This window comes from Sapajus apella, unplaced genomic scaffold (assembly GCF_009761245.1).
Source record: "Sapajus apella isolate SASKATOON/1434 unplaced genomic scaffold, GSC_monkey_1.0 scaffold10, whole genome shotgun sequence".
In the NCBI taxonomy this organism is placed as follows: Eukaryota; Metazoa; Chordata; class Mammalia; order Primates; family Cebidae; genus Sapajus; species Sapajus apella.
Genome location: NW_022436950.1, coordinates 37,266,646 through 37,293,794, shown reverse-complemented (window position 1 = coordinate 37,293,794; position 27,149 = coordinate 37,266,646). Strand labels below are relative to the sequence as shown.

Here is a 27,149-nt window from a genome sequence, read left to right as displayed (position 1 = left end):
AGCCAGCATTTTTAATAAAGATTACTGTGAATTTTGAACACTTGCATTTCCTGGATATGCTATGTACATAGATTTCAGTGAGCACAAATGCATGAGATGAAATTTGCTTTAAAAAACAGTGAGTCAAACGGATTGACACAGGTGAACCAAATGTGAGAGGAGATTGCCTTCTTTAACTCCACTTTGTTGCTTTTCATTTTATTTATTCCCTAAACAAAACAAGAAAACTCAAAGCAGCTCTCAGTAATACTGAAGAATTCCCCTAAGAATTCTCATCTTTATGAGTTAGAGAATCGAGTCAACTTTTCTTTTTTCCAAATGCTGGGTGAAGAGCTAATTTCCACTGCTGTTCTGAGCAAATCTGGAGCTGCTGAGATGTCTTGGGGAAGGGTGGAGCAGCTGCCAGACTCCTCAGGTTCTGATGGAGGCAGACGTCTTTTCCCAGCTTGTTGCTGGCTGGGGACACGCCTTCCACAATATGGGTTTCGTTGTCTGAACTCCCTCAGCTTAGCAACGCCCCTTGTCAGAGCACAGAGCCCACAGTTATATCACAGATCAGCCCAGGAAACAGCTAGTCATGAATCACAGAGGCTCATGGATTTCTGCTGAACAAAGAACTCCAGCTCTGGGAAACTTTCTGGCCCAGCCTCTCCCTCTGTCCCAGTGTTTTGAAAAGCAGGTAATTTCCAACTGGCCCAGTAGAAAACCAGTGCAAGGTTCATGCAAGGCAGGTGGACTCAACCTGGCCAAGGCTTTCTCTTTCCCCATCTACTAACACTGTTTTCACACCAGCTGCATCCTAAACACTGAGTTAAGATGGTGATTCATAACGGCGGTGGGCGTCTCCGTAGGAGCTTTCTTAAGAAGAAAGGGCTTTGACTGAGCCAATGAAAGCTGTTGCCAGGGAACCAGATGCCATGAACAGGCCACTCCAGCAGCGTAAGAACACAAGCCGGGAGTGCTGGACTGAGCAGTAAGTGTACTTGGCAGCTGAGTCCTACAGGGCCTGTTAACCCTTTGTGCACCTAACTATGTCTAGACAGTGAGTCAAGAGAAGGAATATGGTAAAATCTGAAAAAGCCAAGCCATCCCTCCTGTCAGTATCTCCCACTAGAAGTTACCATTTCAAAGCTGGGCCAGGTGCGGTGGCTCACGCCTGTAATCCTAGCACTTTGGGAGTCCAAGGCGGGTGGATCACCTGAGGTCAGGAGTTCAAGAGCAGCCTGACCAACATGGAGAAACCCTATCTCTACTAAAAAAAAAAAAAAAAAAAAAAATTATCCAGGTGTGGTGGTGATTGCCTGTAATCCCAGCTAATCAGGAGACTGAGGCAGAAGAAGCACTTGAACCCAGGAGGCAGAGGTTGCAGTGAGCCAAGATCACACCATTGCACTCCAGCCTGGGCAACAAGAGCAAAACTCCATCTCAAAAAAAAAAAAAGAAAGAAAAAAGTTGTTCTCTCTGCTTGTCTAACAGCTCCCCTGGACACCTGCTTTAGAGTGAATTGGCATAAGAGGTGGGCACGAGTGAGAGCTGGCGAGGAGGATGAGGCTCTGCAGAAGGCACTGCTCATGTCTCATCATACACATTAGAACACTAATGACTCCTCTCAACTTGTGGTTGCGTTGTATGTGGTCTCTTTGGAGATGCGACATTGCTGCCCCAGGTAGGTCTGCTCTATGAGATAAGGAGGAAATGCTTCCCCTCTTCCCTAAATGTGTACTTCAGAGCCTTCTAGGGCCAGCTGGAGACTGGCCGCCTATGCCTCAGATTGTTGGCTGGAGGAGGGTAGACACAGCCCGGCTGGCTGGGAAAATAGGGGAGCGGGCAAAGCTGCTGTGGATGGGCCTCCTGACCTACCTCCCAGGATTCCTCCATCCTGTCTCTCTTCTTCCTCTCCCTCCTCAGTCAATCCCCACTCCCAGCATCCACACTGGGCTCCATTCCTGCACAGCCTGATTAATTGCATCTCTGCAAAGGCACTAGCATCTTATCTCAGTTCTCAGGAAGATGTGAATGCTTTCCAAAAGGAAACTATAAAGGCTGAAAAACAGACAGTGAGGTTACCTGTGGGCCAGGGGCCCCTCGATTCACACGGTGAACTCCAGCAATGTGTGGGCCTTGAGGGGAAGGTTCTCCTAGCACCCAGGCTCCCTGACACCCCTTCCTCTTCCACACACTGTCAGTTGCAACTCCCTGGCCGCTTCCCTTCTGGGGCTAAAGGTGGAGTCATAAATTTGAACATCAAAATCTCACTGATGTGAGCAAACAGTGGGAAGAGAATTTGTGTATACCTTGGGTGTTGATATGTCCCGACAAAGATACATATTTTATGCATCAAATTAACATTTCTCTAAAATGACCAGCATAGGGTTCACAGTTTTTACTCCACGATAATCAGAAAACATAAAAATTATTCTCATCATAAAGTTAAAATAATGAGCTGGAAGCCAGTTGACAGAGAGGCATCTGGTTCTGCAGTCTAGTGACTTTCTATATATATTAGATTTCCTGTTGTGAGGAAATGACTTTCAGAGCATCCATTTGTGCAGCAAAACCTCACTACTGAGCTGGGCACAGTGGCACATGTCTGTAGCTCCAGCTACTAGAGAAGCTGAGGTGGGAGGATCACTTGGACCCAGGAATTCAAGACCAGCCTGGGCCACACAGTGTGACCCCCATCTCTAAAATAAAACCAAACCTCACTACTGTGTGCTAAAAGTGGGGGATTCTGTATATTCTGAGTCATGAGATGGAAGTATTCATTAAACAATATTTTTGGCTGGGCATGCGGTCTCATGCCTGTAATCCCAGCACTTTGGGAGGCCGAGGCAGGCAGATCATGAGGTCAAGAGATCGAGACCATCCTGGCCAACATGGTGAAACCCCTCTCTACTAAAAATACAAAAATTAGCTGGGCGTGGTGGCGCGTGCCTGTAGTCCCAGCTACTCGGGAGGCTGAGGCAGGAGAATGGCTTGAACCTGGGAGGTGGAAGTTGCAGTGAGCTGAGATCACACCACTGCATTCCAGCCTGGTGACAGAGCAAGACTCCATCTCAAAAAAAAAAAAAAAAAAAAATATATATATATATATATATATTTCTATTTATTGAGTATGTACTATATGCCTGGCACAATACTCAGTGCTTGACACAAATCATTTCATTTGTTAATTATATAAACATCATTGTAACAGTATTTAGTGAAAATCAAAAGAAAAATGTACCCACCACCAAACAACACAGATAAAACTTTATTACATGTTGTTACTCTAATGCTCAATGGTGTTAAATTATCAGAATCCATGCAGTCTCAATGAGTAACATCTGCTCGGAGATCTTTCCCTTAGAATTAAAATCATCCCTGCTCCCGTCACCCGCCGCAAGTTTGTTCCTATGGAGGTTTGTTACTTTTGCCCCCGGTAACTGACCTGCTAGCCAGGTAGTGATTGATTTTCCCCATGTTATGAAAGAACCAAGAATGTGTGGTTTCTACTTCTTCTACAAACTCACTATCTCTCCACCATAAATTTAAAAGCTTGCAATTACAGTGAGTGCTCCTACTAATAAAATGAAGCCCTGAACAAAGGCATAACTAAATATTTTAGACTCCCAAAGCAAACCCTTCAGAAAGCTCTAAAATAAATAGATCTCCAGTCCCTTCCCTCTGAACTAGACAGGCCATGCAGCCATAATTTATAGTTAAGGAGAGAAAGGAAGCAAGGATCCAAGGCTGACACTCTCTCTCTTGCTAGGATTCCAGAGTATTCTTTATTGCCTTTTGCATTTTCTTCTTTCAAATCTGGCCTGGGCCACATGAGAAATTAGCCAAAGTCTCTGAATAAGCCAAGTATCTTATCCTTAGCAAGGCTGTGCTTCTTCTAACAAGTTCAGATGGTTCCATCTTCCACACTGATTGTGTTAAGGCCCTTTCAGCCTTTGTATACTAAGCCTTGAGTTGGTCAGCACCTTTAACCTATGGGTCTGAGCTTTGTACTATAGCAAACTACCAACTACTAAAACAGGCTTTGACCCAATTATCTTCTTTTCTATATTTTTCATACTGGCTCAAAGACAATTATGCATCTCTTTGGGCATGTTAAAAAGCAAAATGACAAATGATCAGCTGCTGCTATAACGCAAGGGGTGCCATGTTATTGGGAGTATTAAGAATTTTAAGGTATTGGCCAGGCACAGTGGTTCACACCTGTAATCCCAGCACTTTGGGAGGCTGGGTCAGGAGGACCACTTGAGTCTAGGAGTTTGAGACCAACAGGGCAACATAGTGAGACTACATTCTAAAAAAAAATAAAATAATTAGGCAGGCATGGTGGTGTATGCCTCTAGCCCCCCCTATTCAGAAAGCTGAGATAGGAGGACTGCCTGAGCTCCAGGGGTCAAGGACTGCAGCACTGCAGTCAGCCTGGGCGACAAAGCAAGACCCTGTCTCTAAAAAAAAAAAAAAATTAAGATATAGTCTCTACCTTCCAAAGACTTAAAGTCTGCAAGTCTAGTTGGGGCATAAAACACAGCAAATGGAAAGAGCCTTAATAATGTAAGGCATTGCTGCTTGCATATACATGGCCCTTTTTTTTTTTTTTTTTTTTTTTGAGACAAGATCTTGCCATTTCTCCCAGACTGGAGTGCAGTGGTGCGATCGCAGCTTACTGCAGCCTCTACCTCCTAGGCTGAAGCAATCTTCCCACTTCAGCCTCCGGAGTAGCTGGGACTACAGGCATGCGCCATCACATCCAGCTAATTTTTATACTTTTTGTAGACAGACTGGCTAATTTTTTACGTTTTATATAGGCAGAGGGATTTTGCCATGTTGCCTAGACTGGTCTTGAACTCCTGAGTTCAAGTGATCTGCCCACCTCAGCCCCCCAAAGTGTTGTGATTACAGGCATGAGTCACTGAGCCCAACCTCGCACATCACATTTTGAAGTCTGTTGTGTTGACTTTCTCATACAACTTGTCTTTGGTGCTTACGGTAGATAACTGTAGTTGACTCTATCAATCTTTATTCTCTATTCCCTCTGGTGGAAGAGCTAGAAAGCTGAAAACTTTATTTTCTAGACTCCCTTGCAACTAGATTTACAAAGTGAAGTTAAGAGAAGCGGGGCTGGGGAGATCTGAGTGCTTAGAAGCAGTCATGGCAGCCAGACCAGAGGTCCAGCGCCCAGTCACCAGCTTCATGGCTAAAGCGGTAGTGGGGACCAAAGTCATAGCTGCATTCTGAGAGCCACAATGGGGCTTCTTATGAAGAACTGTTGCAGAAGTATTACAGGATGAACAACAGGCTGAAATTGTAACCAAATCTGGACACGGTCCCATTTTACCTCTGGTTTGCTCTATATGGCTTTATGCAAATCATTTCATCTCTCTGTGCACAATCTTTACTCTTTCATTGACAAAAGCAACACCAAGGACTCTCTTTGTAGATTGCCCCTAAAGATAAATAAAATACTAGAAAACACTATCACACTTCCTTTTAAAGAGGGATAAAGATTCTGACAGTATCACATAGGCCACTCCAGTACCTTTAACCTATGGATCTGAGCTTTGTACGATAGCTAACTGCTAACCACGAAAACAGGCTTTGATCCAATTCTCTTCTGTATTTTTCATACTGGCTCAAAGACAATTATGCATCTCATATTATTATGCAAACAGCCTTGGGAGGGCCAGATGGACTCCTAGGACTCCATTCACTCTGAGTACTTTAGAACAAGGGACACATTCCTGAATGTGCTGGGGAGGTGGCCATTGAAATACATCTATTTTTTGTTTCATGTGGTTTCTATTTATTTACAGAGTGCCATGGTTATTCATGATGCTTTACAAACCATAAAAACAAGGTCTCCACCCTATAGAAGTTACAGTGTAATTCAAACAGACATGCTGCATGGGCTGACAGGTCAGGCGTGCCAGGAGATGGTGTTGGTGTTGTATAACATGGGTGTGGAGGGTTCTTCTTGAGTTATAAATACTTTCCAGTTACAAGGCCCTTTCATCTGGGATCCCCAAGCTCTTTAGAATAGCAATAACCCGGATTGCTTTCTAAATGCACTTTCTATAAACTGTTGTCAGGACTGAGTAAATGCTTTTAAATGACTATTAATTGATCTGTGGATCTGTTCATTGTCCATATTAAACAGCATAGATGTAAACACACTGGTTTAGGAGAGGCCCACTTTCGGCTGCGGTCTGGCTGCTTACAGATTCCTGTGGCAGCCCCACAGAGACCTGGAAGCCTTGTCACAGCCTTGGGAGGGCCAGATGGACGCCTAGGCATTTTCCTAGGTGAGATGCTCTCCCAACCTAGACCCAGAAAGAGCACGTCTTGGGGCCCTGGTTCACTATGTATGGATCAGTTAGCATTTCAAAGTCAGGTGAGTTCAGAGAAAGAATTTCCACTGGAGAAACTTAGAATCATCCCTCAGCTAACGATAGTGGTTCTCATTCAGGTCCCAAGAGCTCCATTAAGTTCCTCTGGTGCTACATTTCTCTTGCTTGAGCAATGGCATTTTCAAAATGGCAAGATTTATCTTTCTTTGCAGCTGGTATAGAGTTTCCCCTTCTGTCTTACTCAAAGACCACCTAGCTGGTGATTTTCCTGACCTATTTGACAAGTTCATTCATACCCAAGAGAAGACTGGCCTGGGTCGCAAGTCTTGAAAGTTCACCCAGAGGTTGATGAGATAAGGATTCCTCCTTCTATTCATCCTTTGTAAGTGCCTCAGAGTTATCTTTCTAAAACCCAGATGGAATCATATCCCCCCCCACCTCCCACCTCCAGCACTTTTAATAACCTACCTGGGGACGTAAATGACTCACACCTGTAATCCCAAGGTAACAAGGGCAACACCAAGGAGTCTCCTTATAGATTTCCCCTAAAGATGAATACAATACTAGAAAACACTATTACACTCCCCTTTAAAGAGGGATAAATGTTCTGACAGTATCACATAGGCCGCTTCTCCAGAGTGACATTCATTCACTCCAAGCACTTTGAAACAAGGGATGCATTCCTGAATGTGCCAGGGAAGTGGCCATTAACTAGCGTCTATTTTCTGTTTCATGTGGTTTCTATTTGGGAAGCTGAGGCAAGAGGACCGTTTGAGACCAGAAGTTTGAAACCATCCTGGGCAACATAGTGAGACCCTGCCTCTAAAAAACAAAACAAAACCACAACAAAAAACCTACCTGAAGAATAAAATCCAAAATGCTTCAGCAGGGTGCATGCAGCCCTCATGGCCTTGGCCAGCTGACCTCTGCCCTTGCACCTCCGTCCACATGCAGTTTTGCTTTTTTCTTTGCTTTCTTTCAAGACGGAGTCTCTGTCGCCCAGGCTAGAGAGCAATGGCACAATCTCGGCTCACTACAACCTCCGCCTCCCAAGTTCAAGTGATGCTCCTGCCTCAGCCTCCCGAGTTGCAGGGACTACAGGCACCCACCATCACAGCTGGCTAATTTTTGTATTTTTAGTAGAAACGGGGTTTCACCATATTGGCCAGGCTGGTCTCAAACTCCTGCCCTTGTGATCCGCCCACCCTGGCCTCCCAAAGTGCTGGGATTACAGGCATGAGCTACCACAGTGAGCCCAGTTTTTTTGTTTTTGTTTTTGTTTTGAGATGAAGTTTCACTTTTGTCGCCCAGGCTGGAATGCAATGGCACAATCTCAGCTCACTGCAACTTCTGCCTCCTAGGCTCAAGCAATTCTCCAGCCTTGCCTCCTGAGTAGCTGGGGTTACAGGCATGCACCACCATAACCAGCTAATTTGGTATTTTTAATAGAGATGGTGGGGGGGGGGTCTCACCATGTTGGCCAGGCTAGTCTCGAACTCCTGACCTCAGGTAATCCATCCGCCTCAGCCTCCCAAAGTGCTGGGATTATAGGTGTGAGCCACTGCTCCCAGCTGACTTGCAGTTTTGATCACAACAGAGAAGTTACCTCTTCCCCAGAGACCTCAAACTTCCTCGTCCCTGCCTCCCGCAATATCCTCTTTGATCTTCCCTCCTCACCATCTTCTCACATCTTCTTAGCAAACTGCTGTTTTCCAAAACCCACCTCTAAGCTTCCTCATCTTGGTGGCCTTCCACAGTGCCTGCCACCATCCATTCCCCACCTCCCCCATGCACACACCTTCACCTCTCTTCCTAGAGCACCTACTTCACTCGACCTCCATTAACGCAACTATCACATCATATTTCAGGTATCAGCACCACCTTGAGTCCAGGGATCATGTCTGGGATATAGTAATCTCTGGACAAAGTTTTGTTTAAGGGCCCTTTTTGCACTTCAAAGGGATAGGGAAGGGGAAGGGAGGGAGCAACTGGAGGCTAAGACCCCAGAAACTATTTGGAACCCTGGGTTTCTCAAATTTTGTCTCACCTGCCGTGAGAAGGTCACTCCATGATAATGCTGACCAATCGGCTTTCAGATTATGAAGTGCTGAATTCAGTGTTTTCTTTTTTCTTTTTTGCTGTACAATATTTTTTAAAAACGTGTTTTTTTGAGACCGAGTCTCATTCTATTGCCCAGGCCGGAGTGTAGCGGCGCCATCTCGGCTCGCTGCAAACTCCGCCTCCCAGGTTCAAGCAATTATTGTGCCTCAGCCTCCCAAGCAGTTGAGGTTACAGGTGCATGCCATCACACCTGGTTAATTTTTGTGTTTTTAATAGAGACAAAGTTTCACCATGTTGGGCAGGATGGTCTTGAACTCCTGACCTCAAGTGATCTGCCTGCCTTGGCCTCCCAAAGTGCTGGGATTCCAGGTGTGAGCCACCACAACCAGCCGAAAAAAGTTTTAATTGTGGTAAAATATATGTAATATAAATTTACTTTCAATTTAGAGATGAAGTCTCACAATGATGGTCAGGCTGATCACAAACTCCTGAGCCCAAGGGATCTTCCTGCCTCAGCCTCCAGAATAGCTGGGATTATAGGTGTGTGCCACCTGCACTGGCTCAAATTTACCATTTTAACATTTTTAAGTTTACGGTTCACTGACGTTAAGAACATTCATATTGTTGTGAATCCATCTCCAGAAACTTTTCATCTCCTCATACAGAACTTCTGTGCCCATTACACACGGATGTTCCATTCTCGTATCCCCGCCAGCCCTGGCAATCACCACCTACTTTCTGTCTCTACGAATCTGACCACTCACATAAGTACCTCGCACAAGTGAAATTGTACAATGTTTGTTGTTTCATGATTGGTTTATTTTGTTTAGTGTAATGTCTTCAAAGTTTATGCATGTTGTAGCCTGTGTCTGAATTTCCTTCCTTTTTAAGGCTGAATAATACTGCCCTGTATCCATCTGCTACATTTTTTTGATTCATTCATCTGTCAATAGACATGGGTTACTTCCACCTTTTGGCACTTATAAACAATTTTGCTCTATATATGAGTATACAAATATCCCTTTGAGACCCTGCTTTCACTTCCTTCGGGTACATAGACCCAGAAGTGGAATTACTGGATGGTACAGTAATTCTGTTTAATTTTCTTAGAAACTGCCATACCATTTTCTACAGAGTCTATGTCATTTTGCATTTCCAACAGCAATGCACAAGGTTTTCGATTTCCCCATATTCCTCACCAATACTTGTTATTTTCTGTTTTGTTTTTGTTTCTTTTGTTTTGTTTTTAATAACAGCCATCTTAGTAGGTGTGAAGTGGTATCTCATTGTGGTTTTGATTATATTCAGTTTGGAGCCTCTGCATTCACTCATTCACTGTCTTGATTCCCCATAATAAACCCTTTCTTATTTTACAACATAACCTCTATTTCCTTCTCAGGAGACTTGAGCTTGGTTGGAAGTGGGGAAGGTCGGAGGGGGAGTGGAAGGTGCCACGTAGGAAGATCAAAAAGCTAAGTGGGCTGGTAGCCCGTTGTGCTTCTTCACAGTGGCCAGCAGGGGGCACTTCCACAAGACGGCCAGGGTAGTTAGGCTGAACGCTGAAAGGCAGCTTGCTTGCCCAGGCTTGAGCAGGTCCCTAGATCCCCAGCAAAGGAGTCTTTTTGTTTCCTGAACCTCTTCCCTCCTGTCCTGTGCTCGTCACAATGTCACTGTCAAAGAGACCTGAGCGCCTGGCGCGGTGGCGCGTGCCTGTAGTCCCAGCCACTCGGGAGTCTGAGGCTGGAGGATCGCTTGAGCCCAGGAGTTCTGGGCTGCAGTGCGCTATGCCGATCGGGTGTCCGCACTAAGTTCGGCATCAATATGGTGACCTCCCCGGAGCTGGGGGCCACCAGGTTGCCTAAGGAGGGGTGAACCGGCCCAGGTCGGAAACGGAGCAGGTCAAACCTCCCCATCCTGGGGATGCTGGAGCTCTCAGCAAGGAAAAAGTCACAGGTGGTTTCAGGTGACCTAGATGACACCCTGGCGCTGTTAATGGTTAGTTGACAGCAAGAGGCTCACATATCAGGAGAGAGGGGAAGATGCTCTCTAAAAGCAAGATGAGAACAATAACAGAAAAAGTACCCCAACACGGCCCCCACCCCCTGCAACCGGGACTTGCAACCTGAGCCTGGTCCCTTCAGTGTCCATTTGACCCCCACCCCCATCCCCGGCGAATGCACACTGCACCCGGCACCCGTCTCTGCCTTGCCTGAGTTAGTCTAAGGGACTTCATTTCCCTGTGCTGCCATAGCAACCAGGAAACAACCTCCGCTCAGAGGAGCAGGATGGTGCTGTGGCCGAGATTCGTAGATGCACAGGGCTGGTAACAGAGCAACTGGGACCCAGGGACAACAAGAGCTCAGGTGAAGGAAGAGACAGGTTGCCCAGAGTGTAGAAAATCCAGGGCTTGAGGAGTCTGGCTATGTGGTTTATTTTTTTGCTCCACAAAGACACGCAGTGTCTAATCTGTGTGGCTGGTTGTTAAGAAGCTGCTGCGAGAAGGAAAAATGTATTTCATAAAAGGTCCAGTGTTTGTGGTCTTCTTGGGCTTGCTGTGAGCTCTGGAAATCTTGAGGTGTGACCAGATTTCAGCCTTTAAAACCAAGATGAACTGCCCTTGAGAAGGGGTGGTCAGAGTTTAACATGTTCACGCTCTCCCTCCTGAGCCGGGGCCACGGGAAGCTGGGCCAGGACAAACAGAAGTTAGAAGTCTACTTTGAACCAGAGGTGAGTCTCACAGCTGAAGAAAGGCACATTTTGGGGGTGGGAGAGGAATGCTCTATTTTTCCACTTGGGAGGTAAACCATGTGTGTCTTGGTGTGTGTTGTTCGTGAGGTGGCGGGGGTCACTGGAAGATCTTCCTTCCTCCTCCATGAAAGTCAAGAAAATAATGTCGTTTTCCTGACACACTAAGATTGCCACTGGGACCCTTGTCTTTCTCCTTGTATCTGCCTTTGCTTGGACCAAAGGAATTCCAGAGTCTCTGGAATCTGGAATTTGGATGGTTTGGTGCAAGACCAGAATTTACACCTGGGTTCTAGGCAAGCTGATGGTTGTTTGGTTTTTGGAAGTCATGCTCTGTGGTTAAAATGCTGTGTGTGTTCGTGCTATTTCAATGGCTTCCTTGAACTTTCTGGAATTCAACCCACAGGACTCATATTTAATATAGGCCAAAAAAAATCTCATGTTAGAAGATTTTAAAGAGGTGGCAAAATTCCCTTGTTGTACTGGAATTTATTTCTTATTCCTGCCAGGAATAAAAAATCTATTGGGGATACTTTGCAAATTTGGGGGTCATACAGAGATTTCCATTGTCATAGTAGTTGGTCATGTATTTGGCCTTTGCTGTGTTAAAAGGCATATTAAGTTTCAAAGGACCTGTATGGGCAGTGGCATTTTCTTACCTCCAAGATATGTAACCCCTTTATAGGCCCCTAAATAGCCAAATTAGGTAATGTTACATAGCATCTGGAATGCATAGAAATTCTCCCTGTGTACAGATGAAGTGGTGGGGGCTTCGAATGCTCCTATTTAAACTGCCAGCTAGTCCAGGTCTAATTTCAAAGTTATCTGCTGCCCTTAATAATTCTGACTGCTTACTTGCATACCAGGAAACTTTAACTGGCCTGTAACCTAAACTCCAGCTGAGTTAATCCTCCAGCCATAAATGACTCTCCTGAAAGTTGGATGGAGTGAAATAGAACCATGCTCTGGGTTCTACTAATTTTGAAATGTGGAGAGAAAAGGCAGTTGCTAAGAAGAGCAATTGCGTTCCATAACACCATGGGAACAATTCAGAGAAAATCAGTAACTAAAAAAATGCCAGAGGCTTTCCACCAGCAATATTTCTTCTGGTAGAAAAATAGTTTCTTTTCTTCTTCTTTTTTTTTTTTTTTTTTTTTTTGAGGCAGAGTTTCACTCTTGTTGCCCAGACTGGAGTGCAGTGGCACAATCTTGGCACACCACAACCTCCACCTCCTGGGTTTAAGCAATTCTCCTGCCTCAGTCTCCTGAGCAGCTGGGATTACAGGAATGTGCCACCACACTGGCTAATTTTGTATTTTTAGTAGAGACAGGGTTTCTCCATGTTGGTCAGGCTGGTCTTGAACTCTTGACTTCAGGTGATCTGCCTGCCTCGGCCTCCCAAAGTGCTAGGATTACAGGTGTGAACCAGCACGCCAGCCTTCCACCAGCAGTACTTGCTGTAGAAAGATCTTCCACAGTGGCCCTGTCAAGACGGCTGCTTTTCATTGCAGGATTACTTGAACTGGAAGTCCCCAGAAGACTATGTTCTTGCCAGCAAACCTCAAGATGAGGACAATGCCAACCAGCACTCCTGGAGCCTCTTTCTCCCTAAAACTTTCAGCACTAGAAAGGGTGCCCTGATCCTCTACTCAGAAGGTTTAGCCATTCCGGCATGGACACACAAAGAGAGGGGAAAAGGGCCCTACAGCCCCAAAGGTCACTGGAGGAAGCTGGATCTTGAACTGTGCACACTTCAAGACCTCAAAGAAGCCATCCTGGCATATGGAAGGCAACAGGTAGGTAGAGCACTCCCTTGGGTTTGGGGAAGGTGTTGGCAGCATGTCTACAAACCCAGTTGCAGCTGTGGGAATATCTTCTTGGACCTTGGGGAAGGCATGAAACTCTCAGACCTCCATTTCTTCATCTCTAAAATGAGACTGACTGTGCTCTTAGCCCTATCTGCTGCACACCATTGTCACAAAGCTTAAATAAAATCAAGTATGTGAAAGGGTTCTGAAAAGCATAAAGGGCTATATTATCATCATTTTGTGTTTTCCTTTTAGTTAGAGTAACACAAAGTCCTTTTCAGCATTCAGACAGATTCAGGCCAGCAGACGTTTCATCAGGATCCTTGAAATCCTGTCTCGTAGCCACAAGCATCATCATCCCACCTCTGATGTTCTTGGCTCTGTGGAAATAAGAGGGAGAACATTTTAAATATTTACCTTGAGCCCTTCAGCGTCTGCAGGATAAGTTAATGACTTTTTCCATCCTGAATATAATATTAAGGGAAAATGCCTGTGCTCATTTTTCTGATTCATACTTCCTAATGTCTTGTGAGATGTGCACCTGGCCCCTGCTTTATAGAATTGCATGCATCAGCCCTTTGACTAAGGCCATAAGATAGTCTGGGAAGATGTGTCACTTAGTAAAATTCTAGGTTAGAAGTGGTGGGTGACTCCCTAATCTAAAAGTCTCTCCTGACTTCTTATTCCCCACAAAATAAAGTCATTACCTTCTTACATCAGGCTCTTCACACACTGGCTTTCTCTCCATGTCTAGCTACATCTCCTGCCTGTTCCTATACCACTTCAACCACTGATGCCATAAGGCCCCACCCATGTGATTAGCTCATCATTCCTTAACACCTGTGCCCTTTTGTGACTCTTCATTTTTGCAAACACTTCTACAGCTGACAAGCTCCCACCCATCCTTCAAAACACAACTTAAATACCACCTCCTCACTGAAGCCTTCTCCCACTCCCCTAGGCAGAGATAGCCCATGGCTCCCTCCTCTGCAAACATTCCCATACCATCATGCACTGAGATTTATCTTGTTGACTCTGTCATTCCTGATGGATTAACATTTCTTCCAAGGTGGAGACCATGTCTAAATCATTTCCAGAAAGTATGAGTATCTGCAAATGTTTGTGGAATGGATGACTTGGTCATGCATGATATTTTCAATTTTTCTAAGATCATCTCCCAGAATCACTATTGGACAGTTTATCACCTACCCCCATGCCAGGCAGAGCTTCCAAAAGAAAAGACTCCTCTGCCCTCTTTTCATCTTTCAAAATAGAGAAGCTTGATGACCTTGGCCAAATATCCAATGTTCTTTGTCTTAAAAATAATACATTCTTGAATAAAAGAAAACCAATTGTTGAATGTTGACTGTCGCACTATAGCTAAATATTATTTTATTTAAACCTTACAGTGACCCTGTGCGATACAGTTTTTCTTGCCTCCTTTCATAGATGAAGAAACCAAAGCTCAGGGTAGGTAAGTGATTTGCCCAAGGCCAGAGAGCTACTAAAGGACAGAGCCAGGATTCAAATCCAGGACTGCCTACCTCACCAGGGCCTGCACACTTTGCACTGTCCTGTGTTTTGTGGACTCTAAGGGACTCCAATGGTCATTGTACCTGGTCGTGGACTGTTTTTCTCAGATCCCCTCTGTTCCCTTCCCCTGCTCTGCTCTGCGTCACAGGCAGGTTGACCACAGGCTACATACAATTCCATAAACATCTGTGTCCACTGGCTTCTGATTGAATTTGCCAATGGGAGACACTGGGAAGAGATTGGAGAGGGAGAAAAAGAGGAAGACCACAGTATTTCTCCCTTCCCACTCTGCGTCAAGTGAAAAGAAGCATCTGCATTACCTCTGTGATCCAGCTCTCAACAGACAGGCCCACTATGACCCCCGACTCCTCCAGATGACCCCACCAGCTCCTCCCTCTGTCCTTCTAGCCTAAGTGTGGCGCTAGCTTTCTGATGTTACTAATCTCAATGTTGCCTCGCTCCCCACCACCATCTGTTTGGCTTCTGAGCTCTCCAATCACCTGTACAACCAATTCCCTAAATTCAATTCCTTCTGTGTTTAAATACTTACTTTCTATTTTCCTGGTTGGACACTGAGTGATATATAGGCTAACTTACTGCCCAGAGTAAAAATACCTCCCATCATTTTCAGATGCTTGTCTATAAGGCTAAATACTTCAGGTAACAGAGATCTTATTAGTTTATAAAGTAGATGAGTCAGTTTGGGGTCAGTTTCATTTTTGGTTATATTTGGGCTAAATGAAAAAAAGAAGTTACTATCTTCCTGTGGTATCCATCTTCTAAATTTATAGCTCATATCTGTACAAAACAGAATATGTAGTCTAACTACACATGAGCAGAGGGAAATAGTGTGAAGAAATCAGAGAAAAGAAAACGTATGGAAGAGTACATGGCTGGAGTTTAAGATTAAAGGACATAGTAGATTAAAAAAGAGGGGAAGCAACTCAAAAGGGACTTGGAATTAAAGAAAATGAACACACCGAGTACAGTGGCTCACGCCTGTAATCCCACACTTTGGGAAGCAGAGGCAGGAGAATTGCTTGAGCCCAGGAGTTCAAGACCAGCCTGGGCAACATAGTGAGACCCTGTTTCTATTAAAATAAAAATAATACAAATTATTTTTTAAAAAAAGAAAGAAAAGAAAATGAACACCTAAGAAGCTTTGGAAAATAGTACCATCTGACTATGAAAACAACAGCCTGGCAAGAAACTTTTAAAATCATAATACCCAGTGCCAGGACAGCTATAGGGAAACAGCAGTCTTACATGTTAGGAGCACAAATTCACATGACATTTCTGGAGGGCAATATGACAAAATCCTAAAAAGGACTGATACCTTTTGATTCAACATTCTACTTAGGAGCTGGTCCTAGGACATAATCAGAGATATGTTCAAAGATTTATGCCTAAAAACACTTACTACAGGGTTCTTTATTACTATGCAAAACATTGAAAACAATAAATATCCAGCAAAGGAACACTGATTAAATAAACTATGATAAATCATGTAATGACCTGGGTCAAGCAATGAAGTCATGTGTTAGTCATGAATAACATGAGAAAATATGCACAATGTTTTTGTTTTGAGACAGGGTCTCCTCTGTTACCCAGGCTGGAGTGCAGTGGCATGATCACAGCGCAATGCAGCCTCAACCTCCAGGGCTCAGGTGATCCTCTCACCTCAGTCTCCCGGGTAGCTGAGACTACAGGCTCATGCCACCATGCCAGGCCAATTTTTTGTATTTTTGTAGAGATGAGGTTTAGCTCAGTTGCCCAGCCTGGTCTCAAACTCCTGGGTTCAAGCAATCCATCCACCTCGGCCTCCCAAAGTGCTGAGATTACAGGCATGAGCCACCTTGCCTGCCCCGGAATGTATTTTTTAAGAGCAGATGACAAAATTATATTCATATACTAAAGACATCAATGTTCATTAACTTTTTTTGAGTAGTTATGATATTTTTGCCACTATTCTAAGTGCTGTCCAAGTATAACTCATTTATGCTTTCTAATAATCTTGGGGCTAGGTACTATTACTATCCACTTTAAAGGTGGGGAAACAGAAGCACAGAGAGTTTGAGTGACTCACTCAAGGTTATATAGCAAAGTAAATCACTGCACCAGAATGTGAGACTAGGCCACATAGAAAACATCACCTCTCTAATGTAATTCTGATTTTAAAAAATTGATTATTGTCTGGGTGCAGTGGCTCCTGCCTATATTCCCAGCATTTTGGGAAGCTGAGGCGGACAAATCACCTGAGATCAGGAGGTCCAGACCAGTCTGGCTAACATGGTGAAACCCCATTTCTACTAAAAATACAAAAAATTAGCCAGGCATGGGGGCATGCACCTGTAATACCAGCTACCAGAAAGGCTGAGGCAGGAGAATCACTTGAACCCAGGAGGTGAAGACTGCAGTGAGCCGAGATTGTGCCATTGCACTACAGCCTGGGCAACAGAGTGAGACTCCATCTCAAAAATAAGTAAATAAGTAAAAATTGATTATACATCCACCAAAGGAAATCTACCCAAATTTCAACTGTGGCATAAACCATGGGTGGTGGGATTATGAACCATATTTTAATTCATACATTTCATTTTACCAAATATATTTTTTTAACTATGGAATTTTACAAATAAAATAGAAATCTATAGCTCTGAAGGAGGTAGACAGTTGAACCTAGAGATCAAGGTGAGAGGCTTTGGGGAGGAAAATGGAAAAGCAAACAGTGCTGCAAGATGAGTCCACCAATAATCACACCACCTATCATTTAGGGTAAGTATTTGTCAAAATAGGATAGTTTAAGAGTTTAAAACACTACACTCAAAGTCAAAGAGCAAAAGTGAGGATGGGAAAAGGGGTAGAGGAGGTTAACCAATACAGTAGTGCTGCTAATGGAAGGATCTGTTCTTGGCTGGACTGTGAATCAAGAAATCCACACATCTCAGGCCTCACCCAGACCTGCAAGAATGAAGGCTGTCACAGAAAGGTGCAAGTCAATGTTTAAAGCATCTCACAGCACCTCCAGCTCTCTCTATTGATCTGACAGCACACATGTGCCAATCGTATGGAGTTTATAGCTCAGCATACATCCACCCTTGAACTTTCTTCATGTGCCAACTCCTAATGAGTAAATAAATGTTAAATCAAGAAATCAGAGGTCAGCATTCTTAGACTTCTGGATACACACAGATATGTTGCTCGGTTGGTTATTTTTTGGTTGTTGTTTTTTAACAGAAGGAAATCTTGTTTAGCATTTCCAAAGTTGAAACCATTCTTCTTGAGGCCTTTAATTTATTCAGCTTCCCATTATTGAGATGTTAACTAGCTATAAAGCCTGAGTAACCATAATTTGGGGTTGTATAAGTACCCAACAATGAGACATTGATTAAATAATGTATTTAAAATAATTTGTTTTAATTCAGTTCACATGACATGCCATTTCTCTATTCCATTGAGAGGTAAACAGGATTTAGATAACTATAGCAGATTTCAGCCAACATTGTACAATTGTCCCTTAGTATCTGCAGGGTACCAGGATACCCCTAATTCCAAAATCAAGGACCAACATTGCTTCCAGAACTCCCTGAGGATTCTAAAATCCAAGGATGCTTAAGTCCCTTATACAAAATGGCATGGTATTTGCATATAAGCTACACATCCTCCCATATACTTTGAGTCATCTCTAGATTATTTGTAATAACTAATACAGCATAAATGCTTTGTAAATAGTTATTATACTATATTGTTCTTATCAGTATTATTTTTTACTTTTTTTTTTTTTTCATAGAACAAGGTGTTGCTTTGTTGCCCAGTCTAGATTTCAGTGGCATGATCATAGTTTACTGTAACCTTGAACTCCTAGTCTCAAGCAATCCTCCTGCCTCAGCCTCCCAAGCAGCTAGGACTACAGACATGTGCCACCACACCCAGCTAATTTTTTAAAATTTTTTTGTAGAGATAGGTTTTTGCTTTGTTGCCCAGGCTGGTCTCAAACTCCTGGGCTCAAGTAATCCTCCCACCTCAGCCTCCCAAAGTATTGGATTACAGGTGTGAGTCGCTACTGCCATCTCCTTTATAAATTTGGTCAGTTTTAGGCCGGGCGCGGTGGCTCAAGCCTGTAATCCCAGCACTTTGGGAGGCCGAGGCGGGTGGATCACAAGGTCAAGAGATCGAGACCATCCTGGTCAGCATGGTGAAACCCCGTCTCTACTAAAAATACAGAAAATTAGCTGGGCATGGTGGTGTGTGCCTGTAATCCCAGCTACTCAGGAGGCTGAGGCAGGAGAATTGCCTGAACCCAGGAGGCGGAGGTTGCGGTGAGCCGAGATCACGCCATTGCACTCCAGCCTGGGTAACAAGAGCGAAACTCCGTCTCAAAAAAAAAAAAAAAAAATTTGGTCAGTTTTTAAAGTATTGTCAGCCTTGTTTCTCTGAATAGTCCCCACTCATTCTATACTGCCTAATTTCTCCCCAAATCTTAATACTCAAGGCATTTAATGCTTTGGTTGCTGTTTTCAGTCAATGTCCACCCATGAAGGAAACTTTAGGTTACTTTTTTTTTTTTTTTTTTTTTTTGAGACAGAGTCTTGCTCTGTGGCCCAGGCTGGAGTACAGTGGTGTGATCTTGGCTCACTGCAACTTCTGCCTCCCAGGTTCAAGCGATTCTCATGCCTCAGGCTCCCAAGTTGTAGGGATTACAGGCACTGGGTACCATGCCTGGCCAACGTTTGTATTTTTAGTAGAGATGGGGTTTCAGCATGTTACCTAGACTGGTCTCGAACTACTGACCTCAGGTGATCCTCCCACCTGGGCCTCCCAAAGCGCTGGGATTACAGGCATGAGCCACATTACCCGGCCCAGGTTACCATTTTATCAAGTAGAAAATATTGTGAGAAATATGCCTTTTGAATTAAGTTTATTCTTCCCATTCTAACCATAATACAGGGTTTGTATGCAAATTAGAAAACTATAGAAAAGGAGAGAGAATTAAAAATTATCTGTTACCCTTTTAGCCAGAGATTAGGAGGATGAAGTTTCCTTGCAAGTCCCAGTCAATAACCTGCTACTTGTTTGATGGTGTCGGTAAACTGTGGGAAGTGCTCTGGCGGCTGTCAACAGTGTTAAGTAGGCAGTAAGGCAGCAGAGAGGGAGAAAGGGTGATTTGCCTGCACTCCTTCTTCCAAGTGTGCTCCACTGGAGCAGGTCCTGAGACACCGTACTTGGAGCCTTTAATAAACCTAGAAGTAGGAATGATCAGAGAGAAACATGGTCAACTCAACTATGAGGTCAAAGGTTATGTCAATAATAGCTGAACTTACTGAGTGCTTAATGTGTGGCAGGCATTTTACCTGTACAACCTCATTCAATCTGCACAAGCCTATGAGCCAGGTGCTAGCTAGCATTACCTCCGTTTTCTACGAGGAAAATACCTGACATTAACTAACTTGCTCAAAATTATACACCTCAGTGGTGAAGCTAGAATTGGGGCCCAACAACTGATTCCAAAGCCCCACGTTTAACCCCTAGAAAGCTTGATTTTGAAAATCCCACATGCCCCAGAGAGAAAGAAGCATCTCTCCAGCTTTAGCAGTATTTTGTAAAAGTGGATCTGAGTCTTTCAACACATCCATTAAGCTAACCCTTTATAATTCTAGGAAAGCAAATCAGATTTTCATTAAAATTAAATTGGATTATAAGTAGCATTTCTATAATAAGCTATATATATATATATATATATATATATATATGATCCAGTACACTCCCATTTTTCCAGGTTTTATGTACTTCATTCATTGGTTCCCTTATATAACTAACAATATTTATAACAATGGCTAATACTTATATAGAACTTAGTATTATACCAGCACCATTCTAAGTGCTTTATACTTATTAACTCACTTAATCCTCACAACAAGTTAATAAGGTAGGTGCCTTTTCTTATTGTATTAAAATATATATAACATGAAATTTGCCATTTTAACCATTTTTAGGTGTACAGTTTAATCATTTTTAGGTGGCAGTAAGTATATTCACATTGTTGTATAATCATTACCACCATTTCCAGAAATTTTTTCATTTTGCTAAACTTAACTCATATCCATGAAATAGTAATTCCCCCTTTCCCTCTGTCACTAGCCCCTGCAAACACATTTCTGCTTTCTGCCTCTGTGAATTTGACTATTCTGAGTACTTCATATAAGTGAAAGCACACAGTTTTATCTTTTATGGCTAACTTATTTCACTTAGCATAATGTCTTCATTCATTAGAAGAATGAATTCGTGTTGTAGCATGTATCCAAATCTCCTTTTGTGAAGTTCAGTAATATTCCCTTGTATAAATATATATACCACATTTTGGTTTTCCATTCTTCCAACAACAGACACTTAAGTTGCTTCCACATTTTGGCTGTTGTGAACAATGCCGTATAAACATGGATGTACAAATATCTGTTCTTGTCCTTGTTCTCAGTTATTTTGTGTATATACCCAGAAGTGGAATTGTTTTGGATTATATGGTAATTCTATCTTTAATTCCTTGAGGAATTACCATATGATTTTCCACAGCAGTTAGTTACACCATTCTACATTCCCACCAGACATGCATAAGAGCTCCAGTTTCTCCATATCCTCATCAACACTTGTTACTTTCTATTTTTAAACATTTTATTTTATAATAGCCAGATCCTTTTGTAGCTCATGAGAATAATGATTGGGTGTTCACAGGCATGTGTGAAATGTGCCACCCTCTGAACCTTATTACAACATTGACACATCACCTGTTGGACCTGAAAAAAAATTTTTTAATAGCCATTCTAATGGGTGTGAAGTGGAATCTCATTGTGGTTTCGATTTGCATTTATCTACTGATAAATGACATTGAGCATCTTTTTATCTTATTGGCCGTTTGTATATCTTTTTTGAAGAAATATCTACTCAAAACCTTTGCCCCATTTTTTAAGTGGGTTGATTTTTGTTGTTGAATTGTAGGAGTTCTTAGATATTCTGAATAATTGGTTTGTGCCTGTAATCCCAACACTCTGGGAGGCTGAGGCAGGAGGATCCCTTGAGCCCAAGGGTTCAAGGCTACAGTGAGATATAATCACACCACTGCACTCCAGCCTGAGTGACAGACTAAGACCCTGTCTCTGTCTCTCTCTCAAAGAGAGATATTCCAGATATTAATCTAAGATACTAATTTACAAATATTTTCTCCCACTCCATGGGTTGCCTGCCTTTTCCCTCTGTCAATAGTGTCCTTTGATGCACAAGAGTCAGGAGTCTAAGGCAGAAGAATTGCTTGAACCTGGGAGGCAAAACTTGCAGTGAGCCAAGATTGTGCCACTGCACTCTAGCCTGGGTGACAGAGCGAGACTCTGTCTCAAAAAAAAAAGTTCTTAATTTTTATAAAGTCCAACTTATCTATTTTTTCTTTTTTGCCTGTTCTCTTGATATAATATTCAAAAAATCGTTGCCAAATTCAATCCCATGAAGCTTTTCCCCTATAGTTGTAAACTCTGGGGGAAAACTTTTCTAAGAGTTTTAAAGTTTTAGTTCTTATGTTTAGGTTTTTGCTCCATTTTGAGTTAACTTTTGTAAATGGTGTATGGTAAAAGTCCAATTTCTTTTTTTTTTTTTTTTTTTTTTTGCATGTAAAGTATGTATTTTTGTCACCCTTATTTGGCAGATAAAGAAACAGAGGCACAGGTGGATCAAATAATTCTTCTAAGGTTACACAGCTAGTGAGTCATCAAGACAGGATTCAAATCCAAGCAGATTGAGCTCTTATAGGAACTGGAGTCTAATTTTTGCTGCTAGCAATCCCAGTTCTACCTTTACTTTTATGACATATGGCTGGTCAAATCTTTGACGCTGAATGGTTTGGTCAGGGATCATGCCTTGTTACAACTCTGCATTAATGAGAAAAGTCAGACCACTTCACGATTCTCTTCTTTATGGCCTGGTTTCCAGGAAAATATGCTCACCAAAGAGAGATAGGAGAGACAGTATCATTTGCACAGAATCCCAGAAATTAAACCTGCAGAGAAACGACTGGCTGAGAGCAGCAGTGTTAGCACGAAGCTAATCAAATTTAGGCTGGGGGTGGCAGACACTTTCCAGGCACAGCTGCAAGTGGCCTCTCTCACCTCCCACCCTGCCCCCACCCCTACTCCAGTTGCACTCACCTGGCTGGCTCCAGTCACACGTGCACAGGTGCAACAACAATGGGCAGTCACTCTGTTCTAAGGCTTGGCCTTTGGCAGAGAACTGACTCCAGCAAGCCTGACTGAGGGCGAGAAGGTGCCAGCTGTGCCCCTCCTGTGAGAAGGACTTCTGGCTGGATGGAGCAGGCACCTTGGAGCACAGGTGATCAGCAGTAAAATGCAGACATTATTCGGTTTTTCCATTCAACTGAGCCAACATCTGAGTAGTTAGGAACTGCCCTGGGCCTAAAACAGTGCCTGACACATAGCAGATGCTCAACAAATTGTTTACTGACATATTGGTTGAAGGAGGTGGCAGGGGGAGGCTGTAACCTCTACCCACCAAGAGTGCGCAATCTGGTGAAAGAGATGGATTTGTGCCCCAGTGACATTTTGATACAAGGCAGTCCATGAGATGAGCAAGATTATGGCTTCCTAATAAAGAAGGTGGAGAGTGTGACTGCTTCTCTCTCTGAGAAAAATCTAGAGCAGCTTCTTGGAGAAGGTAGAATTTGAGCTGAGTCTTGTCAAGTTAAGCAGGATAAGACCTTCCAGGCTTAGGTGAGCAGAGGCCTCAAGGAGAGAACGTGCAGGGGAAGTCAGGGTCACTAGCCGGGCTCCCAGCTGGAAATACACCTGGGGAAGTGGGTGGGGCCAAATTGTGGAGGGCTGTGCCTGCCACTTCTGGGATTTGGGGGCTTCTCTCTTCCCTTCTGTTGATTCCTGCACACAAAGCCTGGGCGGCAGCTGGCTATCTGAGCCTTTGTTTTCTTCCTGGGGACTCTGGTGCCCTGCCACCCCATATCTGCTGGGCAGAAGCACAAGCCCTACCATCTCCTTCTATCCTCTGAAAACCCTCAGTGGCCAGCACTAGAGCAGGTGGACAGGATAGCCAGCGTGTAGGAAGAGGCAGGTACTGGGAGTCCCCTTCATACCTCTGCATTCAGAGACCTGATATGCATCAGGAAGGCAACTGGCCAGAGCAAGTCCCTTGTTAAAGGAAGCTAAAGGAAGCACTCATGGTGGAATGTGGGTAACAGGCCACCCCATGCACACTAATTACTCATTGCAGAAGAAACCCAAAGCTGGGGTTGATTGGCAAAGCCGAGGCAAGCCTGAACAGTCTCAAACCATACGTAGCCAGCCTCCTGCTATCACGTTTATTTCCCTGTTCCAGAAACTCCCTTCCTGGCTCCCTTCTGTCTCCTTTTATATTTTAGAGTGACTTTTGAGTGGGCAGTTAGGTCTAGAATAACTTTAGGGAAGAACTAAAGAAATACACATGAGAAGAGGGTGGGTGCCATAAAATTAATTAATTTTTAACATGTTTTCTATTTAGAAATATAATCTAACTATATTACTGAAAACTTGATTTTATTTAAAAAAAAAAAAAGAGAGAGAGAAGAAAGGACTATTTATAATCTTATGCCCAGCACCTTAATATTGCCATTATTAGCTTTTTCATCTATTTTCTTCCAGTCTTTCCACCATGATTAGATACGGGATATATTTTTATGAGATTGTAATTCTACTATACATGCTTTCTTATATTTTGCTGTTTTCCACTGAAAATATTATTTAACAGGTTGGAAATGAGTAAGTCGCTTTCACCCTGGCTGGTCGCCTTGGCAGCCCTAAGCAGGCCTTGGCCATCCCTAGGTGCTTCAGTTTCTCCAATGAGATGGAACATTATTAACCAACTTCACAGGGATCATTTGAGAGATTATTAAAAGAAACTAGGAAACGAGAAAAAAACTTAAAGAGAATGTGGTAGGCAGGATGTCCTGCCAAAGATATCTATGTCCTAATCCCTGGAACCTATGACTACGTGAGGTTACAGGGCACAGGGAAATCAAGGTTGCAGGTGGAATTAAGGCTGTCATCAGTAGATGGCCTCCAAATGGGGTGATGATCTTGGATGCTCTGGGTGGGCCCAAGGTAAGCACAAGAGTCCTTAAAGGCAGAAGAAGGAATCAGAAGAAATGATCAGAGCGAGGGCAGCCTGAGAAGGACTCAGCTCAATGTTGATAGCTTTAAAGATGGAAGAAAGGGCCATAAGCCAAGGAATGAAGGTAGGGGATGACCTCTAGAAGCTGGAAAAGGCAGGGAAACAGATTCTTCCCTAGAGCCTCTAGAAGGAACTCAGACCTGTCAGCAAACTGATTTTAGCCCAGTGAGACCCATTTCAAACTTCTAACCTCCAGAACAGTGCAAGAATAATACATTTGTGTTGTTTAAACCAGTAAATGTATGGTAATTTGTTAACAATAGGAAATGAATACACCAAAATCAGCTTCCAAACCCTAAGCAAAAATATGTGTAAATACTCTAAATTCAAGGTCTAGGATTCCCTAACTCTTCTTGGCAACTCCCTGCACCATGGAGCAAGCTTCCCCATAAAGCTTCAGAAGCAAGCTAGTGCTTCAGAAATGCCCACTAATGGCCGGACTCAGTGGCTCACACCTGTAATCCCAACACTTTGAGAGGCCGAGGTGGGTGGATCATGAGGTCAGGAGTTCCAGACCAGCCTGGCCAACATGGTGAAACCCTGTCTCTACTAAAAATACAATAATTAGCCTTGTGTGGTGGCGGGTGCCTGTAATCCCAGCTACGGTGGAGGCTAAGGCAGGAGAATCGCTTGAAACTGGAAGGCAGAAGTCGCAGTGAGCCGAGAGCACATCACTGCACTTCAGCCTGGGCAAAAGAGTGAAACTCTATTAAAAAAGAGAAAAGGAAAAAAAAAAAGACAGAGAGAGATAGAAAAGAAAAAGAAAGAAAGAGGGAGGGAGGGAAGAAGGAAGGAAGGAAGGAAGGAAGGAAGGAAGGAAGGAAGGAAGGAAGGAAGGAAGGAACGAAGGAAGGAAGGAAGGAAGGAAGGAAGGAAGGAAGGAAGGAAGGGAGGAAAGAAATGTCCACTGATGAGAAACTACAAGGGTTCCTGTCCAGACTCGAACAGCACATCATCCCATCTGCACAGGGGCCACAGTATCTCGGAAGAGGCTGGTGGTCCTTACTGCATTCAGAGGAAAGTCAGTCAAAGCAAAGATTCACAGAAAAGAAATGAGGTTCCAATTCACCCAGAAAAGGCCTCTGGTGTAATGGCTCCATATTTCAGGGCCCAACACAGTGCCTAGCATATTAAAAAGTACCCAACAATATTTATCGTATGGCTGAGTGAAAAAATGGAGTGTGTGAAAGTGTCATTTGGCTTCCACCATCGTCTCTACAATTCTTTCTTTCATGTCCTCTGGAAAAAGCCTCAAGACCACACGAGACTGAATTTCTAGGCTCTTTTTGCACTTGAAGTACCTGCCACATAAACTTTCCAGACATCAAGAAGCAGGTGATGCTCTATGTTTGAATTATAAGCATTCATTTAATTCATAAGTCCCCAAGGAGTAAAGCCAACTGAATAGTCAACCACACTTTCTTTTATCTTGAACCTTGATTTAGAGCACTCTGGCCCTAAATCTAGGGTGCTTTCCCAGGCTTTCTCACAAGCTGTCTCCTTCACACTCTGCCGCATGTGCTTTTTGGACTCACTTGATGTGATTTTGTTAGTTATCAATCCATCTTCATCATCCCCTTTTCTCCAGTGCTTGTTTCCCATCCCTTGAATTTGTAGCAGCTTTAAATCTGTTGTATCCACATATCAGAAATACTTTTGGCTGCAAGCAACAGATTTCATGATTATCAATGGTTGAAGTTGGGGAATCAGCAAACAGCTCACTGGCCAAATCCTGCCCGTTGCTTGTTTGTGTACAGCCATAACCATTTGTTTATATATTGTCTGTGGATGCTTTTGCACTACAAGGACAGGTTGAGTGGTAGCAAGAGACCATATGGCCTGCAAAGCCTAAAATATTTTCCGTCTGGCCCTTTAGAAAAATAATTTGCCAAGCTAGGCATGGTGGCTCATGCCTGTAATTCCAGCACTTTGGGAAGCCAATATGGGCAGATAACTTAAAGTTAGGAGTTCGAGACCAGCCTAGTGAAATGGTGAAATCCTGTCTCTACAAAAAATACAAAAATTAACCAGGTGTGGTCACGCACACCCTGTAATCTCAGCTTCTCTGGAGGCTGAGGCAGGAGAATCGCTTGAACCTGGGAGGCAGAGGTTGCAGTGAACTGAGTTAGCGTCACTGTACTCCAGTGTGGGTGACAGAGCGAGATGGTCTCAAAAAAAAAAAGCCAACCCCTGATTTACGCAATAAAGAGATGTGATTATCTCAAGTAACACAAAATGGAGGGGTAGGAGTTTTATGCTTGCTCAACTTCTTGCCGATGCCATGAAGGACTCAAGTGCTATCTTTTCCTTCCAATATCCTTTGAGTGTTGGTTTTTCTTATTAGGCTTGTTAGCGCACATTCACAAGATGGTTCTTTACTTCCAGAGGTCACATCTGGGTTCAAAGCAGAAGAAAGGGGCCACCAAGCCATCCTTGCACAGCT

At 43.5% G+C, this 27,149-nt stretch overlaps 1 protein-coding gene and 1 non-coding gene across 2 annotated transcripts in view; both read left to right on the top strand.

Moving 5' to 3' along the window:
- The first annotated feature begins 11,033 nt into the window (after positions 1 to 11,033).
- KIAA2012 (KIAA2012 ortholog) overlaps positions 11,034 to 27,149 on the top strand; it is a 127,858-nt gene continuing 111,742 nt past the window's right edge. The window contains exons 1-2 of the mRNA XM_032278637.1: positions 11,034 to 11,135; positions 12,665 to 12,949. Of these exons, the coding sequence (XP_032134528.1) occupies positions 11,052 to 11,135; positions 12,665 to 12,949 (369 nt within the window). The 5' untranslated portion in view covers positions 11,034 to 11,051. The remainder of the gene's footprint in view (positions 11,136 to 12,664; positions 12,950 to 27,149) is intronic.
- Positions 21,179 to 21,283, top strand: LOC116552067. Its single transcript, XR_004269192.1, has one exon. It is a non-coding gene; the product is annotated as a small nucleolar RNA U13 (small nucleolar RNA).